Source organism: Dipodomys ordii, unplaced genomic scaffold (assembly GCF_000151885.1).
Source record: "Dipodomys ordii isolate 6190 unplaced genomic scaffold, Dord_2.0 Scaffold112, whole genome shotgun sequence".
Classification (NCBI taxonomy): Eukaryota; Metazoa; Chordata; class Mammalia; order Rodentia; family Heteromyidae; genus Dipodomys; species Dipodomys ordii.
This window is the reverse complement of record NW_012267328.1, coordinates 5,221,145-5,240,369: the sequence shown is the minus strand read 5'-3', so window position 1 is coordinate 5,240,369 and position 19,225 is coordinate 5,221,145. Positions and strand designations below refer to the sequence as shown.

Here is a 19,225-nt window from a genome sequence, read left to right as displayed (position 1 = left end):
GGGAGTCCGGCTGATGCTAAGCCAAGTTAAGTGTCTCTTGTGATTAGCTCCTCCACACACACACTCTCTTCTTTGGCTGAGGTTCAGTGAGAGTGAGTGTATCGATTTCATCTCAGAAGCTCATTTCATCTCAGGACCTCATTCAAGCCACACTCAGCAAGTGCCCTTCTCTAACTCCTGGATACAGAGATGCTGTCAAGCCTTCCCGGAGGACAGCGGACTCACTGCAGTGAGACTGCTGGCATGTGCTCCGGTGTTGGGGTTTGTTTTACATAATCACATGCCTCCAGGAAGGAAGCTAGACGCTGCCCTGTCCCTTCTGCTCACACCTAGGAAACACGAGTGCCCGCGGATGCTGCTGGCTGCCGCTATCAGCAGGTGATAGCCCGTATTCCCCTGTGCCGAGCCCCTTCCTCTTCTCTCTCCCTCTTCAGCCATAGTGCCCCCAGGACCTGGCACAGAGGGACACGGAACTACTGCCTCTCGTCCTCCAGAGGGAGGATGGACAAGGCCTCCACCGTTGCTTAGGTGGTTGTAACTGCAACTCAGCATCATGGATCAGTCCCGTGATTTTCATGTTTTTGTTGTTGTTTGTGGGGTTTTTCTTGTTTTTGGTTTTTTGTGCCAGTCTTGGGGCTTGAATTCTGAGGCTAGGTGCTGTCCTGGCTCCTTTTGCTCCAGGCTAGCACTCTACCACATGACGTGATGCTGCTATTCACAAAGAAATGTACTCAGTACCTGACTTATGCCGGGTGTGGTAGCTCACGCCTGTCATCCTAGCTACTCAGGAGGCTGAGATCTGAGAATTGTGGTTCAAAGCCAGCCCGGGAAGGAAAAGCAGTGAAGCTCTTATCTCCAATATACCACCAGAAAACCGGAAGTGGTGCTGTGACTCAAGTGGTAGAGCGCTAGCCTTGAGCTGAAGAGCTGAGGGACAGCACCCAGGCCCAGAGTTCAAGCCCCATGACTGACAAAAAAAAAAAAAAAGCCTGTCTTACGTAACTGCAACCCCTCTGTACATCACCTGTACAAATAAAAAATTTAAAAACAGACACAGAGCTACATAATTTGAACAAAAGTGTACAACTGATAAAGACTGCATGACTTTGCCCTCCCTCCTTAATGAAAGCTACAGAGGGAAAGTAAGGAAACTTTGTGCTCAGAATTTAAATGCAAGACACCAGGCAGGCTAAAATACATTAATGCCAAAGTCAAATCCTCCTTGAAAAACTCTCTTGAGCAGCAGACTTAGGGGTGGTGTTGTCCCAACAGTGAGAGCACAGTAGTTCCTTAGTAAATAATGTACCACTTGAAACCAAGGATTATTACACTTTCCCTTTGCCTTTGCAAGTCATAAGAGCATCAGTGATTGGTTGACACTGAAGTTAATTTAAAAATGTAAGTATGAGAAAGAAAAGAAAGTATTAAATATTTGATACATGGGCTGTAGCTGAGTCTCACAACTTCAAGTGTATTTATTTAAATGACTGTTGATAGGAAAAAGCAGGGGAGGGTGAATTTTGAGGCGTGGCTTCAGGTACAGGGTCTACAGTGTGGACGGTGACCTTCGCAGACCTCCGTGTCTCTCGGGGCTCCACTCTCTAACGTGTCACATGCAGGACATCGCCTCATCTCTTAAGTTTCCTTCCAGCTCTCACACTGCAGGATCACACGCACACTCGGATTCAGCAGTGGAAGCACTGAATCTCTATTTGCTAATGTCAGAACCAATTTCACGACGGTGAGCTGAGCTTTAGGCCACTGTTCCTGGACACAGAACTCAATGTGAGAAAAAAAAATTAAGTGCCAACTCTTAAGCAATAGACAGTGGGGCTTTGGCAATCCCTGTGGGGATCCTGGGACCACAGAAGCCAGCAACAGGAACGCAGGAGCACAGACCGTGCTCCGCCTGATGCTTTCCTCTGCGCTCTGGTACCCAGAGATCCCTTCGGGTTTTAATTTCACATCGAATGTCTTAGTTCTTCATTTTTAAAAATTAAAATTTAGAACTCTTATTGGTGAAAATTGACATGCTTTTCAACTAAGCTGACTCAACTAACAAGTAATTATAAATATTATACTCATTTTTAACGTTCAGGCAGATTTTCCACTACATCCATTATCCTTTTATAGAAATAAAGAAATAGAGAACCAGAAAGGAGAAGGGATTTACAAAGCATCACACAGGATCAGAGGGAAGCGGGAATAGGACCCTAGTTCTAACTCTGAGTCGAGCACATTTCCCACTGAAACATGGTTTTCTTATTGAGAAAAGTTGGCTTTTCAGAAACAACTGTGGGAAGCAGTTTATAATTTCCAGAATTTTAAAATCCATTATATCAGCTCTGATTATTCAGCAACTATCTTAAAAATGTCCTTGACCCAACGTGGAGGTGCAGGGATAAATACAAAAATGGAGAGGAAAAAAGTGAATTGAGATTTTCTCAGTAGTTGCTGTTTATTTGAATAAGATATAATTGCATTAAAAACATCCTTTATTACCAAAACCCACAAAATTCCCTTGGTGACAGGATTCCACAGGGGAGGGGGAGGAGTATTTTAAATCCGATACTTAGCAGTAAAGACCGAGTAAGGCCAAGTATTTAAGACTATAATTTTGCAAAGTTATCCCCAGGAATGATCCGACATCTTGAAAGAACATTTCTTTATTTGACCTTTTGCAACCATTGCTTGCAACTGCCTGAATTTGAACATTATTTTCCTCCCGCTAGCTGCTTTCAAAGCTGCTTCAGAAAGCTTGGTATTCTGCTAACATCACAATCTATAACCTCTATGCAGCCATTTATTTAAGAAAATGTCAGTGTCTGGGTTTGATTAATCAGGTCTGACACCAAATGCAAAGTTACACAAAAGGGTAAGAAAAAGGCAAGAAAAATAAAGACATACTATGCACATTCTTTCTTCTCCAGAAAATGACATTTCTCCCTAATGACTTGCCTCCAGAGTTTGGAAATATTTGTGTCATTAAGACAGAGATCATTCAGAAGTCATCATCATTAGTAATAGTGTTGTTTGGTACAATTAATTCGGAATTAACTTAGATTCCTACTATTTATCCTCTAAGCCTGGTCTTGGTATTAGCCAAGCCTAGGACAAGGTGGGTGAGCAAGCTCTACATACTTACTTAAAAGAAATAGCTCACTGTTACTGGTTGAGTACCCCAAATTGGAATAGACCCATGCCAGTAGGTTAGTATCATAACATGAGCCTTGATACAAGTTTTGCAAATGGAAGGCAGACACTAAAAGTTACTAGATATACTCAGTAAGGACAAATCTAAGTACCCAAGTATTTCTGATTCACCTATTACATATGTACAATGAATAAAGTAGGAGGAGATAAGAGGAATTAGAGAGGAATCTTTTCTTTCCAATATTTCTGAAAGAGTGAACCGTCTTCTTTAGTTGTTCAGGGAAATAGTAGAGAGGTGAAGGAAGATAGCAATTGTGAAGGGCAGTGTCTGCCACCGCACGTCCTGGTAAACAGATGGATGGAGTTCTCTACAAATTTGGTCTGCAATCACAGATTTTGGGAAATGCCAAATGTAAAGCAGACACCTTCTCATCCTGCAGATACAGAGGCTGTGCTCTCTGTGAATCTGCAGATAGCCCAGGCTGTGTTACACAAGCCCATGTTCTTGACACAAGAAACCATTGCTTCTCATGTAACATACAACAAACACTCAATGAAGTTGAGACATGTTCTAAGATTCTTCCTAACTAAACTCTTCTGTCTCCTTGATCACATTCTTCCATTGCTTTTGAAATATTTTAATTTCTGGTTGGCCTCACATATTGTCAGAAATATTTTGAAATGTCTGAAACGGAAGCTGAAAAAGGAAAATCTATAACAGCTAAAATATTATAGTGAAGAGTATTTATGAAAGTTAAGTTTACATAGAATTTCAATTCTTTGAAAATGTCTATTCTCAAACACAATAGGCAGTATATATCTAACTATCACTACAATCCATAAGTCACAATTTCAATATTCCTGATCTTTATACTTCCTTTTATAATTGATAGCATTTTTCCTTTATACAGCTAGTGGAAAGTTTGAGGTGAGTTGTAAATGTAGTCACGACTAAGTTGAAACCTAGTGAGATGTTTCCTCCAATATTACTGCTTCAGGAAGCTCCCAGAAATTTAACACATTTACATATTAACCACTAAAATAAGACTAACATTTATTTTTGGCGGCATTCAGTATTAAAGTTTTAGATATAGAGGAACTCAAAAACAGTGACAATTACAAGAAGAGATGATTTTTTCCACTTATTTGTTCCATGAAGTAGAGTGAGTCTATTCATTGTGCATCAGCACTGCATAAACCCCTTTATGTTCTTGGGATTATAATTCTAACGAAGTTAACTACTGTCTCTAATTCAACAGAGCACAGCCTTTCCTGTACCGCCACTTACCACCACTTACCTAACTGCCTATACCCTTTCTCAGATCTCCACAGGTCCTCACTGATACTGCCCTCCACCTCAGTTCCTGACCACAGACTAACTTCTTTATCACACATTAATACAAGCAACTGAACTGTCACCCATGCACCTGATTTGTTTCTCTCTTCTGAACTGCTAATAGCAGAACAGGAACTCCTATTTAGAACTTTTTCCTGAAATGGTGCTTCACACAGAGTTAATTAGATCTGTTAATGCCACATAATAATCTAAACAAAGACTCACATTAAAGAATATTTTGTCACATTTGACTACCAAACCATGTTACTGTGCAATTGGTCTGGACATCAGACTGTGGATTAAACAAAAGACACTAACTTTCCCGACACACATCTCCCAGGATTTTAGGGTGAGTGCTGGAAATTCAAAAACAAGAATATGATGTTTTTCTGTTATTCCTAAAAGTTAAAGATAGTATGTTAATGAAGACTAAAAAATGCTTATCACCAATGTCACAGAAGTCATTTTGCAAAACAACTGTCCACAGCGAGCTACATAGCACCTTCTCTATATATTGTCATTTAGAGATCACAAAACCCCTTCCTGACATCAGCAAATGAGTTCCTCATTATAGTCTTAAAGACGATGTGCATTTCATTTTTGCTAGAAAAATTTAAGGTGTTTAGCAAAGTTCTAGTATTTTGTTATCCTGGTGCTTATTACCATTATTGCTATCCGAAAACCTGGGTCTAGGTTTGCCACCAGGAGCTGCTCTGCATTACATGAAACTTGTTTTAATATCTCATCAGGTGTTTGATTATGCTGGGAAATTGCATTCCCTTTGAATAAATGACAGAGGCAAATATATTCATTTGTAGCTATAGTTTCAGATTTCTGAACCAGAGAGCTGTTTTATTTGAACACATGCCGAGGTGAATTCACTGACTGAATTTTTGGTTGAGCTTCGATAGCTGATGGTGGACCCAAAGTCATCAATTATAGCATCTATGGTTTTGTTGGGGGTTTTGTTTGTTTTGTTGGTCATGGGTTTGAACTCTGGGCCTGGGCGCTGTCCCTGAGTTCTTCAGTTCAAGGCGAGCGCTCTACCACTTGAGTCACAGTGCCACTTCCGGTTTTCTAGTGTTAGAGATAAGAGTCTCATGGACTTTCCTGCCTGGGCTGGCTTTGAACCATGATCCTCAAATCTCAGCTTCCTGAGTAGCTAGGATGAAAGGCGTGAGCCACCGGTGCCCAGCTGGTGGGTTTTTGTTTTTGTGGGTTTTTTTTTTTGAGAGTAAGAAAAAAAGTTATGGCAGTTAATAGAGAATTGTCAACTAGAGTCATACAGAAAACTGGTGTTAGCAAATTCCTCACTGGGTGAACCTACAAGAAGCCACCACAATTTGGAATACCTTGAGCACTGTGCTTGCTTTCATCTAACACTATTCTCCAAGAGAAACACTGCTATTGTTATTCTAGTCAGGCAATCTGGTATTCCAACTTCCTGAGGTAATGTGTGCATTGCATAAGGTTTAAAGGCAGAAGCAGAGCGTTTTTGTTAGAGGTTAGGGGCTCCAGATATTCAAACCAGCTCTCTACATTACCTCCACTGAACAGGTGCTCTGCTTCTCACTCTTTCCCCTCTTCATCTGCACGGTGCAAATGCACAGGCTGTTTTCTGAGGAAGCAGGGATCTTGGAAGTACCTCTAGGGAATGTGGGTAAAATACCCTTGTTTCATAGACCTTTCCATCTGAAGTCTTTTCCCCTGAAGGCTGGTACTCTACCCCTTTCACTGTTCATTTTTAAGGAGATGGAACTGGGCTGGGAAGATGCTCAGTGGTAGAGTGCTTGCTAGCATACATGAAGCTCTGGGTTCAATTCCTTAGTACCATATAAGAGAAAAAAAGCGGAAGTGGCACTGTGGTTCAAGTGGTAGAATGCTAGCCTTGAGCAAAAACAGCTCAGGAACAGTGCCCGGGCCCTGAGTTCAAGCCCCAGGACTGGCAAAAAATAAAAATAAAAGGAAGAAAGAAAGAAAGAAAAAAGGTGTTAAGGCGTTATTACTTGGTATAGACAAAGACGATGACATTTTTCCTGACCTGATGATGGGTCAAATGGTGTTTAACTGTCTTAGATGACCCTACTTTGTAATAACTGACATCATTGTCTCTATAGCCCCACACTCCTATCTTCGTAGGATTGGAATGGAGGCTTCTAAAGGATAGATTCAACTTGGAAAAACCACATTGGTTGCAATTTTTATTTTTCACTGTATCTGCTTCAATTGCCTTTTTGTTCTTCTTCTTCGACATTTGAAACTGAACAGCAAACAACATGCAGCAGTGATTTTTGAGGAGTGAAAGCACTCTCCTGGACGGGAGGAGGAGGCTGGAGGACGGCCGCACAGGCCAGGCCTGGCCTCTCTGTACTGCTCATCAGGTCATGCAGAGAAGCCCAATTGCCCATGCGCCTCGCTCAGCCAAGTGCAGGGCCGCGTGGCTGATTCCCCTTCCTTCTTTTCTTCTTGGCCAAAAGCTAATATTGCTAACAACACACTTTAGTGACCTTATATCACAACTCAGGGGATTCAGTTCAGCAAGAAAAATCTAGAGAAACTACCTCCAAATGTATTAATTTTTCAAGTAAAAGTTTTAATGTTTTAAAAGATCCTTGTGATCTCTTTCTTGGCCTTGAAGATTTTTTGGTGCATAGTTTATCCAGGTTTGTCTTGTTGACATTCTGAACTATAAACCATGTATTCATTTAACAAGTAATTTTTGAGTACATTCTATGTAATACCCAATTGCTGAATGCTATGAATAAAATAAAAGATAAAACCTCATGCCCGTGGCTCATGTCTGTAATCCTAGCTGCTCAGGAGACTGAGATATGAAAATCAGAGTCTGAAGCCAGACCCAGAAAACAAATCAAAGAGACTCATCTTCACAAAATGCCAGAAGTGGAGGTATAGCTCAAGTGATAGAGGATCAGCTTTGAGCAAAAATGCTTAGGAAGACCTCGAGGACCTGAGTTCAAGCCTGAGCATGGACACACACACACACACACACACACACACACACACACACACACACACACACACACACACACACACACACACACACACACACACACACACAGCAAATAAAATGGATGCAGCTATATCTCTCCCACAAACCACAGATTAATTATAATCCAGGGTACAATCCAAATACATACCAATTATATACTCTCTGTTACTACTTTACTACTATCTTACTATAAGATCTTATTCTGCCTTTTACAAAACTAGTTAGAATACTCTTTAAAAATTTGTATTTTTGGACTTGTGAGAGAGGCACTGTACCACTTGAGCCACATTTCCAGTTCTTTTATCTTATTTTTCAGATAGATTTTCACAGTTTTACACAGTAAACCTACAGCTTTTTTCTTTATGTTTTGTTGTATTAACTTTGGTGTACCTCTACATGCCAAGTATAAGCAGTACAAAACTAATTGATGAAGTGCTATGACTTTAAAACGCGTATGTTAGGATAAATCAAGAAGAATGAATTTGAAGTGGTTGAAATAACCACCGTGGACGTGGTTGGCACTTAAGCCTTTTGGGCTTGGAGAATCACTGATGCAGTACTTTATGGGGATTTCATTTTATAGGCTTCTCAGTCCAAGAGTTTTTAAGCATACAAAAAGTGACTTGGCCTGGGCGATAAGGCAGACATTCAGCTGTCAGTGAAGCCGCTTTGCTTTTAAACGGCTTGTTCCCAAGTTTGAATCTGTAATCCACAGGCAGAAAAGCTTTATATTTGCAGGCAGAGATGCAAGATGCTCCGAAGCTATTACCTTATAATAGAAACTGATAATAAGCAGACTATGGAAGTCCAGACCCTGACCTAAAGGGAAATGGAGAATTGAATTGAGATGATTATCTCCTTACTGTTGGCCCAAATTAACGTTCACCTTTAAAGACTCAGATCAGTCATTCAAAAGTACAGACTGTCACTCACTTATATGATAAGAGGGAAGTTCTCAAAACTGGGAGGCTTTATTTAAAATTTTATAGTTTGTATATTTCAATTTAAATACTTTTAGGATGTAGAGAAAATCCAAGTATTTAGAAAGAAATGAGGAAAAGGACTTCTGAATATTTTTATTTCCAAAGAAATCCTTTTTTCTTTTTTTCCTATGTGAATAAACGACAGCATTTGTCTCTGGTATTCTGATCAAGAAAATGAGCAAGTAAAGGATGGGCATTAAAAGAGGTTATCTTCAATAAAAATGTTTTTACTTCTCTCTCATAACTTGGGTCTACTATGTTTGAAGTGAGGGTGAATGAGGAGATCCATCTAGTTTCTGAAATGCCACGATTGAGCCCCATATTTGCCCTCCCCGTAATGGGGTTTTTAAAAAATAAAAACCTTCAGAAGTACTTGTCCTCCTATTTTAAAATTCAAACATTTTCTTTCTGAAACGAGAGCCATTGCAGGGGAGATAGGCACAGAATAGAAACACCGCGCTTCCTCAAACAGCAAATGCACCTGCTGCGTGTTAAGTATGAAGATTGAACAAGGGCGAGATTTGTCTGACAAATGAAAATAGGATCAACATGATCAAAGAGGAATGGTTGGGGGGAGGTTGGTTTTGCTTTTCTTTCTGTTTTGAATGAACGTAGAAAGTAGGAAGTTTTGATCGTAGTCTCATGTAACTCTAGTTAAAGGTAGCTATTCATGGGAGTTAAAAACATGTTTGTTTTCAAACACTCTCCAGTTTCTGATGAGGGCTGGCATGGTGCCATCTCTGTTCTCTTCCAGGAGACTACGTGGTCATGTGTGTCTACTTTGACCTCAGCAGAAGAATGGGCTACTTCACCATCCAGACCTACATCCCCTGTACGCTCATCGTTGTCCTGTCCTGGGTGTCTTTCTGGATCAATAAGGATGCAGTGCCAGCCAGAACCTCTTTAGGTAAGACATATTTCTTTGTGCTATGCCGATACCATCAACCTTGCTTTCCCATTCTAAGTTGATTTGCTCCAAGTTCAGCAACAGTGATTTATATGGGAAGTATTTGCTTTAAGGAAAATAAGGACTTAAATAATTATAGTAACATTTACTAGTTCTGCTGTTCTGCTTTCCTGAATTACTTCAATAACTTTTATCATATGTTTATAACCAGATTAACTAAAAAGAAACCATTTACTTTCAATGGAGTTGTGTGCAAACATATTGATTCTATTTATCCTTTTCTAATTCTATGCTTCCCCATGTCTCATAAGTAGTTAAAAACCAGCCAGGGTGAAGTATTAACACCATGGGCTTCTGATTCCTGGAGTTGATTAGTGCACATTTCCCAGGACACCGTTTGCTGTTAGTTAATTTCAACATGTGTAATTCTTTTGATGATATTCGAAGTAATTGATGCTACAGAGAAGGGCCATCAAAAAGATTATTTTTGGTAGAGTACATTTGCCTGTGAAATGTTGGGAACAAAAGGGCCTTTAGGATTATTTGCAGTTGACTCAATCTATCCCATATGATAGCATTTGTCTTATGTTTTTACCCTATGTTGCTGTATCAATGGAAGAACATACACACTTGAGACATTAGACTCTAAAGCCATGAATGAAATGTTTATTCTACATAAGAGCTTTTGAAGATTTAAGTAAAAATGTAGGAAAGATTAATTATAAAACCCAGTCCCCTTTCGTCAGCTATGGGGAACCCGGAAACGTGTTCCTTACTGACTCTTGGCTAATAGTTTAGAACCTGGGTTTTCAACTCTGGATTTCTAGCCACACATCCAATATGACCTTGGGATGTCCTTTAATCTCTAAATCTCAGCTTTCTCACACATAAAACTTATCATATTTCCTATAATTAACATTCAAAGTTCCACTAGGGTTTAAGTAAAGGATCCCATGCAAACTAGACACTGGAATGATTTCCTGACAAAATGATCTGTGCTAGGTTATTAAACAGAGGGCAGAAGTGATTACTGCAAAGAGTAATTTGCGTATCTGTCCTCTTCCAAACTTAATTTAGTTTCCCATCTGTTTCAAAATGAAGTCATTTTGATTTTTCCTGTTTTATGCAGTACTGTGTGTTACAGTCCTATTCAGCAATTTGAATATCTAGTCTAATGGTACAAGCTGAAATTAACTCAGCATATCGTGAGCCTAATATTTTAGGACTAGAACTTGCCACTGTTAGTCGAATGTCCCATCTCTCCAATCGGAGTAATGCAAATCTCTTTTTCATCTCCGTTGTAGTGCCTGGAACATAAGCCACTACCTGGATGGTGATTCAAATACTGTATGTAGTTATGCATGGCTAGAATAAATGCAGTGACATATTCCAGTCTATCCTGTTCCATAAGAATATGTGAAGGAAAATATTTCAATGGTTTTTCTTGTTGAAGTCTGGGCTTTCGCTCACATGTCCCATTTAGTCTGTTTAGGTAGCTCACTTAGTGAGTGGTATTTAATGTTTAATACTTACTAGATAAATGTTACTTGGAAAGTGACTATGTTGGAGAAGGGACAAAGGTGAGTGAGTAAAGGAATGAGGAAGAGGCTTCTGAGCAATGAACAGGTGGCTGACCCTATCTACTCATCATTTACCTGTCAGGCCTGCTCCCCATGGCTTGTCGGATTTTGCTATACTTGGCAGAAAAGACACACAGAAGTGCTAATAACACAAATGATTATCGCATGTTTTCAAACTGAGCTGAGGAAATGGAGGTGAGCAAGTTTAAACAACTGACATAAGGCCACTCAGCTGTCAGGACCTCGGCCTTCACCTGCCTGGTGTGCACAGACAGTGTGACTGAGCGCGGGTGTGAGGACTCCTTGAGGCCGGTGGTGGGAAAGGTGAAAACCCACACACCCGGCAGCAGTGACTATTTTAACTGTGTTGTCTCACTTCTCCACATCACTACTCCCTAAATGTAACTGCACATTTGTGTCATGAGGAGCAATTTGAAAAGAACGGATGATGAGCTGGGCACTAGTGGCTCACATCTGTAATCTTAGCTACTTAGAAGGCTGAAATCTAGGGAGGGCTATTCAAAGCTAGCCTAGAAAGGACAGTCTGTGAGACTCTTATCTCCAAATAGCTACCACCAAAAAAAAACAGCTTTGGGACAGCATTCAGGCCCTTAGTTCAAGCCCCAAGATTAACACAAGTAAGTAAATGAATAGATTTAGATAGACAGACAGACAGACAGACAGACAGACAGACAGATAGATAGATAGATAGAATATAAATAAAATAAAACTAAGATGACTTAGTCCAACCCTAAGAAGTATTTATGTCATTTATCAAGAGAAATCAGTTTGCTTGACAATTGTACAATTAGGAAAAGAAGACTTTTTTAATCGCACACTTAATTCCTGCATCCAAATTCTCCCTCTGTTGATTTCCTAACGATGGGCCAATGACAGAGCCTAACGCAAAAAATAATTTCAGCAAATATTATGTCTTATTTTACTTTGGAGATAATTATTTTCATCCTATAAAAATCATCTACCAAATCATGGGAATGGATGCATAACTTCTACTTCACCAATGCAACACGGATTTCCCTGCCTGTCCTCAGATGCCGTGCACTCTAAACAGCCATAAAGAAACAAGACTTCCTTTCCTCCCAACCTTCTTCTAAGTTTGTAATAGTCACAAAGTTGGTTACTGCTGATATTTGAAGCTTCGCATCTTAGCCACCAGCCCCACAGGGGCCTCCTTCCACCAAGGAGTTTCCCATCATGCCTGCCACCTCCCACAGCACACAGTACGTGAAGTTGTAGGATCCATCCGGTAAATCCAGTTGACGAGAGGCAGAGAATCCATCACTTACAAGGCCACATTACAAATCCTAATTGGAGAGCCGGAGGGCCGCTGGTGGATTCGCATCTCAAAGACCAGCAGCCCCATGAATACACGTAACAGGGTCAGAAAACTCAGCCATGAGAGCCAGAAAGGAAAGAAAAGTAGAAAAACAATACCAACAAACCAGATCAGCTCCAATGGGGAGCTGAAGTGAGACACTATGGTGACCAGAGGAGAGCCAGGAGACAGGACACAAATGCAGAGACATGTGGCACTGAGTAATGGCGCCTGAGCTAGCTTGGGCCTAAATAGGGCTAGGTTAGGGGCAGTGTCACAGGGAGCTTGAGAGACTGGCAGGCCCATGAATCCAAGTCCCCGCCTCTGCCTCTAGGAATTCAGGCACCCGGTCCATTACCTGGGAAGTGGGACTTCCCAGTCTCCACCATGAAGAGAATATGGCACTAGTTAAACCCAATACCCTACTGTCCACCATGTGGCCAAGATGGCGCCAGCCAGATCCAGTATCCTTCCTTCAAAGTGAAGATTTGAATTATATGCCTGACTCATAGTTCTCTGGTTCCTAGGGGTCTCTTACTAAAATATAAAGCACCGAGTGCCAGGACCAGCCTCTATGTTTCAGCATATACTCAGTGCTCACCACAATAACATATACAGCAGACAAGCAGTAGTATCTGCGAGATAGAGAAATTAATTAGTTGTGACTCCGCCCCCATTGTTGAGGATGGGGATCAGAAATTAAGAGTGACTCATTGTTCACTTGGCCACATGCTGTCACATGATCTGTTCTGTCTTGCCTGTCTCCAGGTATCACCACAGTCCTGACGATGACCACGCTCAGCACCATCGCCCGGAAATCTCTCCCCAAGGTCTCCTACGTCACAGCCATGGACCTCTTTGTATCTGTTTGCTTTATCTTTGTCTTCTCTGCTTTGGTGGAGTATGGGACCCTGCATTATTTTGTGAGCAATCGGAAACCAAGCAAGGACAAGGACAAAAAGAAGAAAAATCCTGTATGTATCATTTCCCACTGGGAACACTGAAGTTTGTTTGTTTTTTTAATGTATAAAGACCACAAGGTTGGGGTTGGGAAGGTGGCTCAGTGGTAGAGCACTTGCCTTCCATGCCTGAGGCCCTGGGTTCAATTCCTCAGCACCACATAAGCAAAAAGAAAAAAGCTGGAAGTGGCGCTGTGGCTCAAGTGGTAGAGCGCTAGCCTTGAGCTGAAGAGCTGAGGGACAGTACCCAGGCCCAGAGTTCAGGCCCCACAACCGGACCCCCCCCAAAAAAAGACCACAAGGTTTTTGCTTAGTTTGGTTTTGGTATCCTAGCTGAAGGTGAAGGCTCAGAATTTGGGCTTCAAGATAAAAACAGTTTGGTATGAGTTTGAGCCAGCCATAAAGATCCACTAAATGGTCATTAGTTCCTTGAGAGATTCCTGGGTTCTAAGTCGGAATCCTTATGCAAATACAACATCCTGCATCTTTATGTTATAGGTTAAAACTGATGTCGAGGAATATATCCATGTGCTATCTGCTATTGTTCTAAGTCTCACTGATTTTCATCTTTCTGCCCCAGTTGCTATCAAGTTTTAAATTTTTTAGTGTTATAAATGAAAACTTTCATTTAAGTCATTCCACTACTCAGCTGCAGGTGCTTAAAGTTCTGAGGATTATCACACTTTTCCAAATGATTTAGTGTGTTGTTGGGTAGGCATACACAGGTATATCATTACCTGATGACTTCTGTTGGATCCATATATAATATTATCTTTGTGTGTGTGTGTGTGTGTGTGTGTGTGTGTGTGTGTACATGCATGCATGCTAGTAGCAGGGTTTAAACTAAGGGCTTCATGATCTTGCTCAAAATTCTCATCTACAGTTGGTACTCTACCACTTCAGCTACACCTCCAATCTTGCCTTTTGGCTGGTTAATTGGAGAGTGTCTTGAACTTTTCTGCTCAGGCTGGCTTTGAACTGTGATCCTCACATCTTAGCCTCCTGTGTAGCTAAGATTATACATGCAAGTCACTAGTACCTGGCTCTTTTTCCTTTGAAAACAAATACTTTACTATGTTCAGGTAAGTTACTAGTCTCCCCATGTCTTTCTCGTAGAGAAAATTAATGTGTTATGGCAATGCTGGGAGAAATGAATCTGGTGAGGGAGGTAAACTCAGAGAGAGCCCTTGTCCTTTGTAGTTGAGGATATGGTCTGGTAGCAGTGATGGTTGATGGCTGGTGAGGGAGGTAAGCTCAGAGAGAGTCCTTGTCCTTTGTAGTTGAGGATATGGTCTGGTAGCAGTGATGGTTGATGGCTGGTGAGGGAGGTAAACTCAAAGAGAGTCCTTGTCCTTTGTAGTTGAGGATATGGTCTGGTAGCAGTGATGGTTGATGGCTGGTGGTTGATTATCATAAATAAATTCACGATTTATACTGTTACTAACAAGAGTCTCTTTCAGCATCTGTGTAATTTGGACACAGGTAGGATGACTTTTGATTGCTCTGAGGTTTAACCAGAGAAGATCAGGCACAAAGATAAGTGCCTACAGTGCCTGGCTTTTATTGTGGCTTTAAGGAAAACAGGTAACTACCCACAAGTCCACAGAGCAGACTCTGGCTTTTAGAGCCACAAATGAGAGTTAAGGTCCATTCCGGCAAGGGTAACGGCCCCGCCTCCCTGATTTCCAGCCTTTCCTGGCTTTGTGGTCCAAGAGTCACAAGGGCTATGACAGTGGCTACCTATGTGGCCCAGGGAAATCTAGCTGGTTCTAAGTTATATCCTGACACATCTCCCAGAAACTCCAGAAAAAGTCTGCAAATAGCACATTTACTGAAGCAAGTAAAGGATCCTGTTGATTAACAAAAGGAAATGCTTCTTGTTTATTTCCTCCAATATTTATGATGCCCTGTGCAATCTTTGCTCTCTCTCTGTTTTGCCTTTCTCTGCCTTTCCATTGTTTTATTTTCCTTGTGCTGGGTGTTTTTGTTTGCTCCCTCTCCTCTTTCCATTTCATTCTCTCCTGAGAAGATGACCCCTGCTATTGTACCTGCCAGCTATAACAAGGGTATGAGGTTAGGCTGTCAGACCACTTTTGAAAAATCCTTTAGAAAAGAGTCCTTTGGTTATCAGCTATATCACGGCAGGGCAGAGAGGAACACAGTTGAATTCCTCAATCTAGAGTCATAGAAATAGCAGGGGGGGTGGGAAATGAGAAGCGAAAGGAGAAAAGGAATCAAAGAAAATGAGAAAATAAAATTTCCAAAGCATTTCATACGTTTTCCCTTCAATCTGCTAATTTATCAAAACTGTTACAGTGTGGAAGGAGACGCTGATATTTCCTTTTCCTGTCTACCTGCCCTTGTCTCACGTGCCAAGTCTCAGCAGTGATGGTCTCCCTGATGACTGTTAGAAAATAAATTGACACTATTTCTATACAGGGAAAACAGACAACAGGAAGACTCACAATTGATCAACACTGGCTTTTGCAGTGAGATAAATGTGGACTCTTTTACTGAAGATTTAACTAAAAATCACCAGATTTTGTTGTAGCAATTGAGCATATACTTTATCCCAGTTCAGAACTCTCCTTCTGTGTTTATAATTTCAGTTCATTTTACTTGCTGTGTTTTCAAAATGTATTTTTAATTTATCTTATTTTGTTTCTCTTTCTTATTTTTTCCTACCCTTTCCTTTTTTTTTTTTTATTAAAAAATCCCCAAACCTGCGATTCTCTTTTCTGTCTACAAACCCAAAGCTTCTCCGGATGTTTTCCTTCAAGGTATAATGTTCTTGGAATGAAAATCCACTGCATGCAATTGCTAAATTTAACTATTAACGCTTCACACTGTGTTTTTATTTAATTCATTTTTTTTTTGAGTAGAGATTTAAGCATTCTACTAGAGATAACATACTCAAGGTTGGGGAAAGTTCTGTAGTTTCCAGAGTTGATGAAGTAACTATTCAGCATTTCACCACAGGCTTTAATCTTACTCAAAAGCTCACAATTGTAAGGCCTGTGAAATGTCACAGGTAATCAAGGCTCTTTTAAACATCAAAGCCAAAAATGACCTTCTCTCTTCAGAATGGGAGAAAATGGGATCCAATTTCACTTGTTTATACCTGAATTCTTTTAAAACAAAATTTAACTCTATAAACCCTAAAACCCAGATTTTAAATTTTCTCCATAAAATTTATCTCTTTTGTCTAAGCGAAAATGTGAATCTCATAAGAACAATACTGTCTTTTAAAGACTTTAAATTAAAACACCTGTACTTTTCTTCTGATGTGTTCGTCAGGTTTGATGATTCTATAAAGTGTTAACATGAGATTTCTACTCAATTCTCATAGATTCAGATTTGTGTTTATGCTGAGTTACTTAAGTAACTCAGCAAAATCAACGTTACATACACTCAAATTTTATTAGTAGTTGGGTAGCAAGATTAGACTTGCATGTAGTTAACTGGTATGAACTAACTGGTATTAACTAATTAATAGTTTCTCCTCAAATGCTAAAACAATTAACATGTAGATTAATTCACACATATATGAATACTGCTGACTTCTTAATTTCAAATTGGTGAGTGCTACTAAATACTCTCTGAAAACATAAGGTATACTACCTTAGTGGTATAAAATCAGAAATCTTCTAAATTATGAATTTTCGCATTTTTCTATCAACATCATTTAATATATTTGCTCAGTGTAATGGGGTTTCCTATCTGCCTATAACTAAGCATGACAGAATTTGATTTCAAAATCAATGCATTTTTATTTCTCTGTATCACTCACAAGCAGTCTCATCAAATGGCTTCATGTAACCAATTTCACATCTAGTAATTAATAGAATACGGTTCCATGTAGTTTGATTTGAATCTTTAAACTTTGCGTTTTTTTGGTGTTCTATATTCTTGCGTTAGCAATTAGCTTGACATTATTTTCAGCTGCACTGCTTAAGCTCAGTATTTGAAACCCGCAAATGTGCTACCTCTTTCTAAGTTAAATTTTCCCATCCTAGATCGCAATGCCATAGCAATTTTCTGAGTACTCATTTTCAGATTCATCATCCCATTGGTGACATTGTGGAGAAAGCCTAAGATTGCTCAAGCATCCCTAACTTGGAGCTCTCTCCTTCCCCACCTTTGTCCCAGGCTCCGACCATTGATATCCGCCCACGATCAGCAACCATTCAAATGAACAATGCCACACACCTACAAGAGAGGGATGAAGAATATGGGTATGAGTGTCTGGATGGCAAGGACTGTGCCAGTTTTTTCTGCTGCTTTGAAGACTGTCGAACCGGAGCCTGGAGACACGGGAGGATACATATCCGTATTGCCAAAATGGACTCCTATGCTAGAATCTTCTTCCCCACTGCCTTCTGCTTGTTCAATCTGGTGTACTGGGTCTCTTATCTTTACCTGTGAGGAGCTTTGGTTTTACTGATATGGGTCTTACTTGCTGAATCTCATGGAAAGATGTCCTTTCTAAGTGTAGTTGGTAATGATCTGAGTTCATTTCTACGTCCTGATCTGGTAAACTGTATAATGTCATATTGTTTGTGCCCAACTCTCCTTTGGTTAGTGTAATTTGAACTTCAATGTATGTCATGTTTCAAACCTGCAAGGCAAAAGTAAAATCAGAACAAGAACTCTGAAGCCAAGCAAGATAGTTACTTTTCAACTACAACAACTGAAATTGTGAGAGCGTGACTCTTTATAGAGGTGGTATCTTTACTTGGTTCATAATACAGTTCCACCCAAAAGGTCCCAAACCGTATCCTATGTTCGCTTGGGGTCAAGTTGTGGTAAACTCAAACAAAATAGAATACCTCCCTTATTTGTGAAGAATCACAACTCACTTTAAATATACAAGCCTAGAGTAGAAATCTACTAAGCCTTTATCCCAAGACAAGAACAAAATTTCCTGCACATCACCTGTACAATGATGTAAATATTTCAGTAATGTAGAATGCTTCCAGTTTAATGCATGCATCTCTTTAGAGCCAAAATAAATGGATTGAAGTTATCATCCTAAAGTATTGTCTTTTATTTTGTGTCTTTGGGCTATATAACAGAAAACATGAATGCAATTTTAAGGATTTGGGTTTGGAATTGGAGGGAGGAATTTTCACTGCCCTCCCCCTCATGCATGAAGATTTAGTTGATTTACTTGCTTTTGTATGACAGATGACACTACTTGAAGTAAAGTATAGGCTGAATAATGGACATTTGCTAACTCTTAAATATGCCCAGTTTTCTAAGTAGAGTATGAAGTAATTGTATGTGCTTGCTGCTATTTTTCCTTCCTTTTAGGATGCTAGTTCTTAACAGAACGAAACCTCCATCTTATTATCTGCTTCCAGTGATGGTGATTGCCTTGTAGGCAGAATCATTGTCATTTCTTTGGGTCTCTACACCTTGTGCCTGGCACATAGTCAGTGCTTAGAAAATATAGTCTGAGATAAATCACCTGCCCAAATCCCTGATGATGAATCTTCCTCTTATGACCTGGAAGTTGAGATTCATCTTTTTCACTCCGGCATTGTCAAGCGATGTTTGATCTTGTAGAAACAACCAAAGGATCCAGGGAACTCTGGCTATTATGTTCCTCTTTGAAAACGTTGTTTTGGCAGTCTGTACTTCTCTTCAAATAGTGTCCATGTCTCATGTTGGTGCACAAATGACTGCCTGGGCCTACACCTTATCACTTTTCCAGGTTTGGGTGTAAGTCTGCTTGGGAATTTATGACAGGGATGGACAAGACTTCCATACGTGACTGGAATTCAGAACGTAGTACTTTATTATACAGGAAAAACTGTACTGAATATTGAAATAAAAAGGGAGCAAACAAATGAATGGTTTATGCAGAGGCCAATGTGCCTGTGACTATAGCCTCATAAGACTTTGTAGCAACCAAATATGATGGCCATACAGTTCAAACATTATGGGGTGAGCTTTATC

The 19,225-nt window shown here is 40.2% G+C and overlaps 1 protein-coding gene across 2 annotated transcripts in view; it reads left to right on the top strand.

The window, feature by feature from the left end:
- The window catches only part of Gabrg2 (gamma-aminobutyric acid (GABA) A receptor, gamma 2), a 46,698-nt gene extending 28,587 nt beyond the window's left edge, over positions 1 to 18,111 (top strand). Inside the window, exons 6-9 of one of the 2 annotated variants that reach the window (XM_013028633.1) lie at positions 9,237 to 9,389; positions 13,074 to 13,279; positions 16,021 to 16,044; positions 17,414 to 17,755. In XM_013028633.1, the coding sequence (XP_012884087.1) occupies positions 9,237 to 9,389; positions 13,074 to 13,279; positions 16,021 to 16,044; positions 17,414 to 17,689 (659 nt within the window). In that variant the 3' untranslated portion in view covers positions 17,690 to 17,755. Of the gene's footprint in view, positions 1 to 9,236; positions 9,390 to 13,073; positions 13,280 to 16,020; positions 16,045 to 17,413 lie in introns of both variants that reach the window. The other variant, XM_013028634.1, reaches the window with a different exon arrangement.
- The last annotated feature ends 1,114 nt before the right edge of the window (positions 18,112 to 19,225 follow it).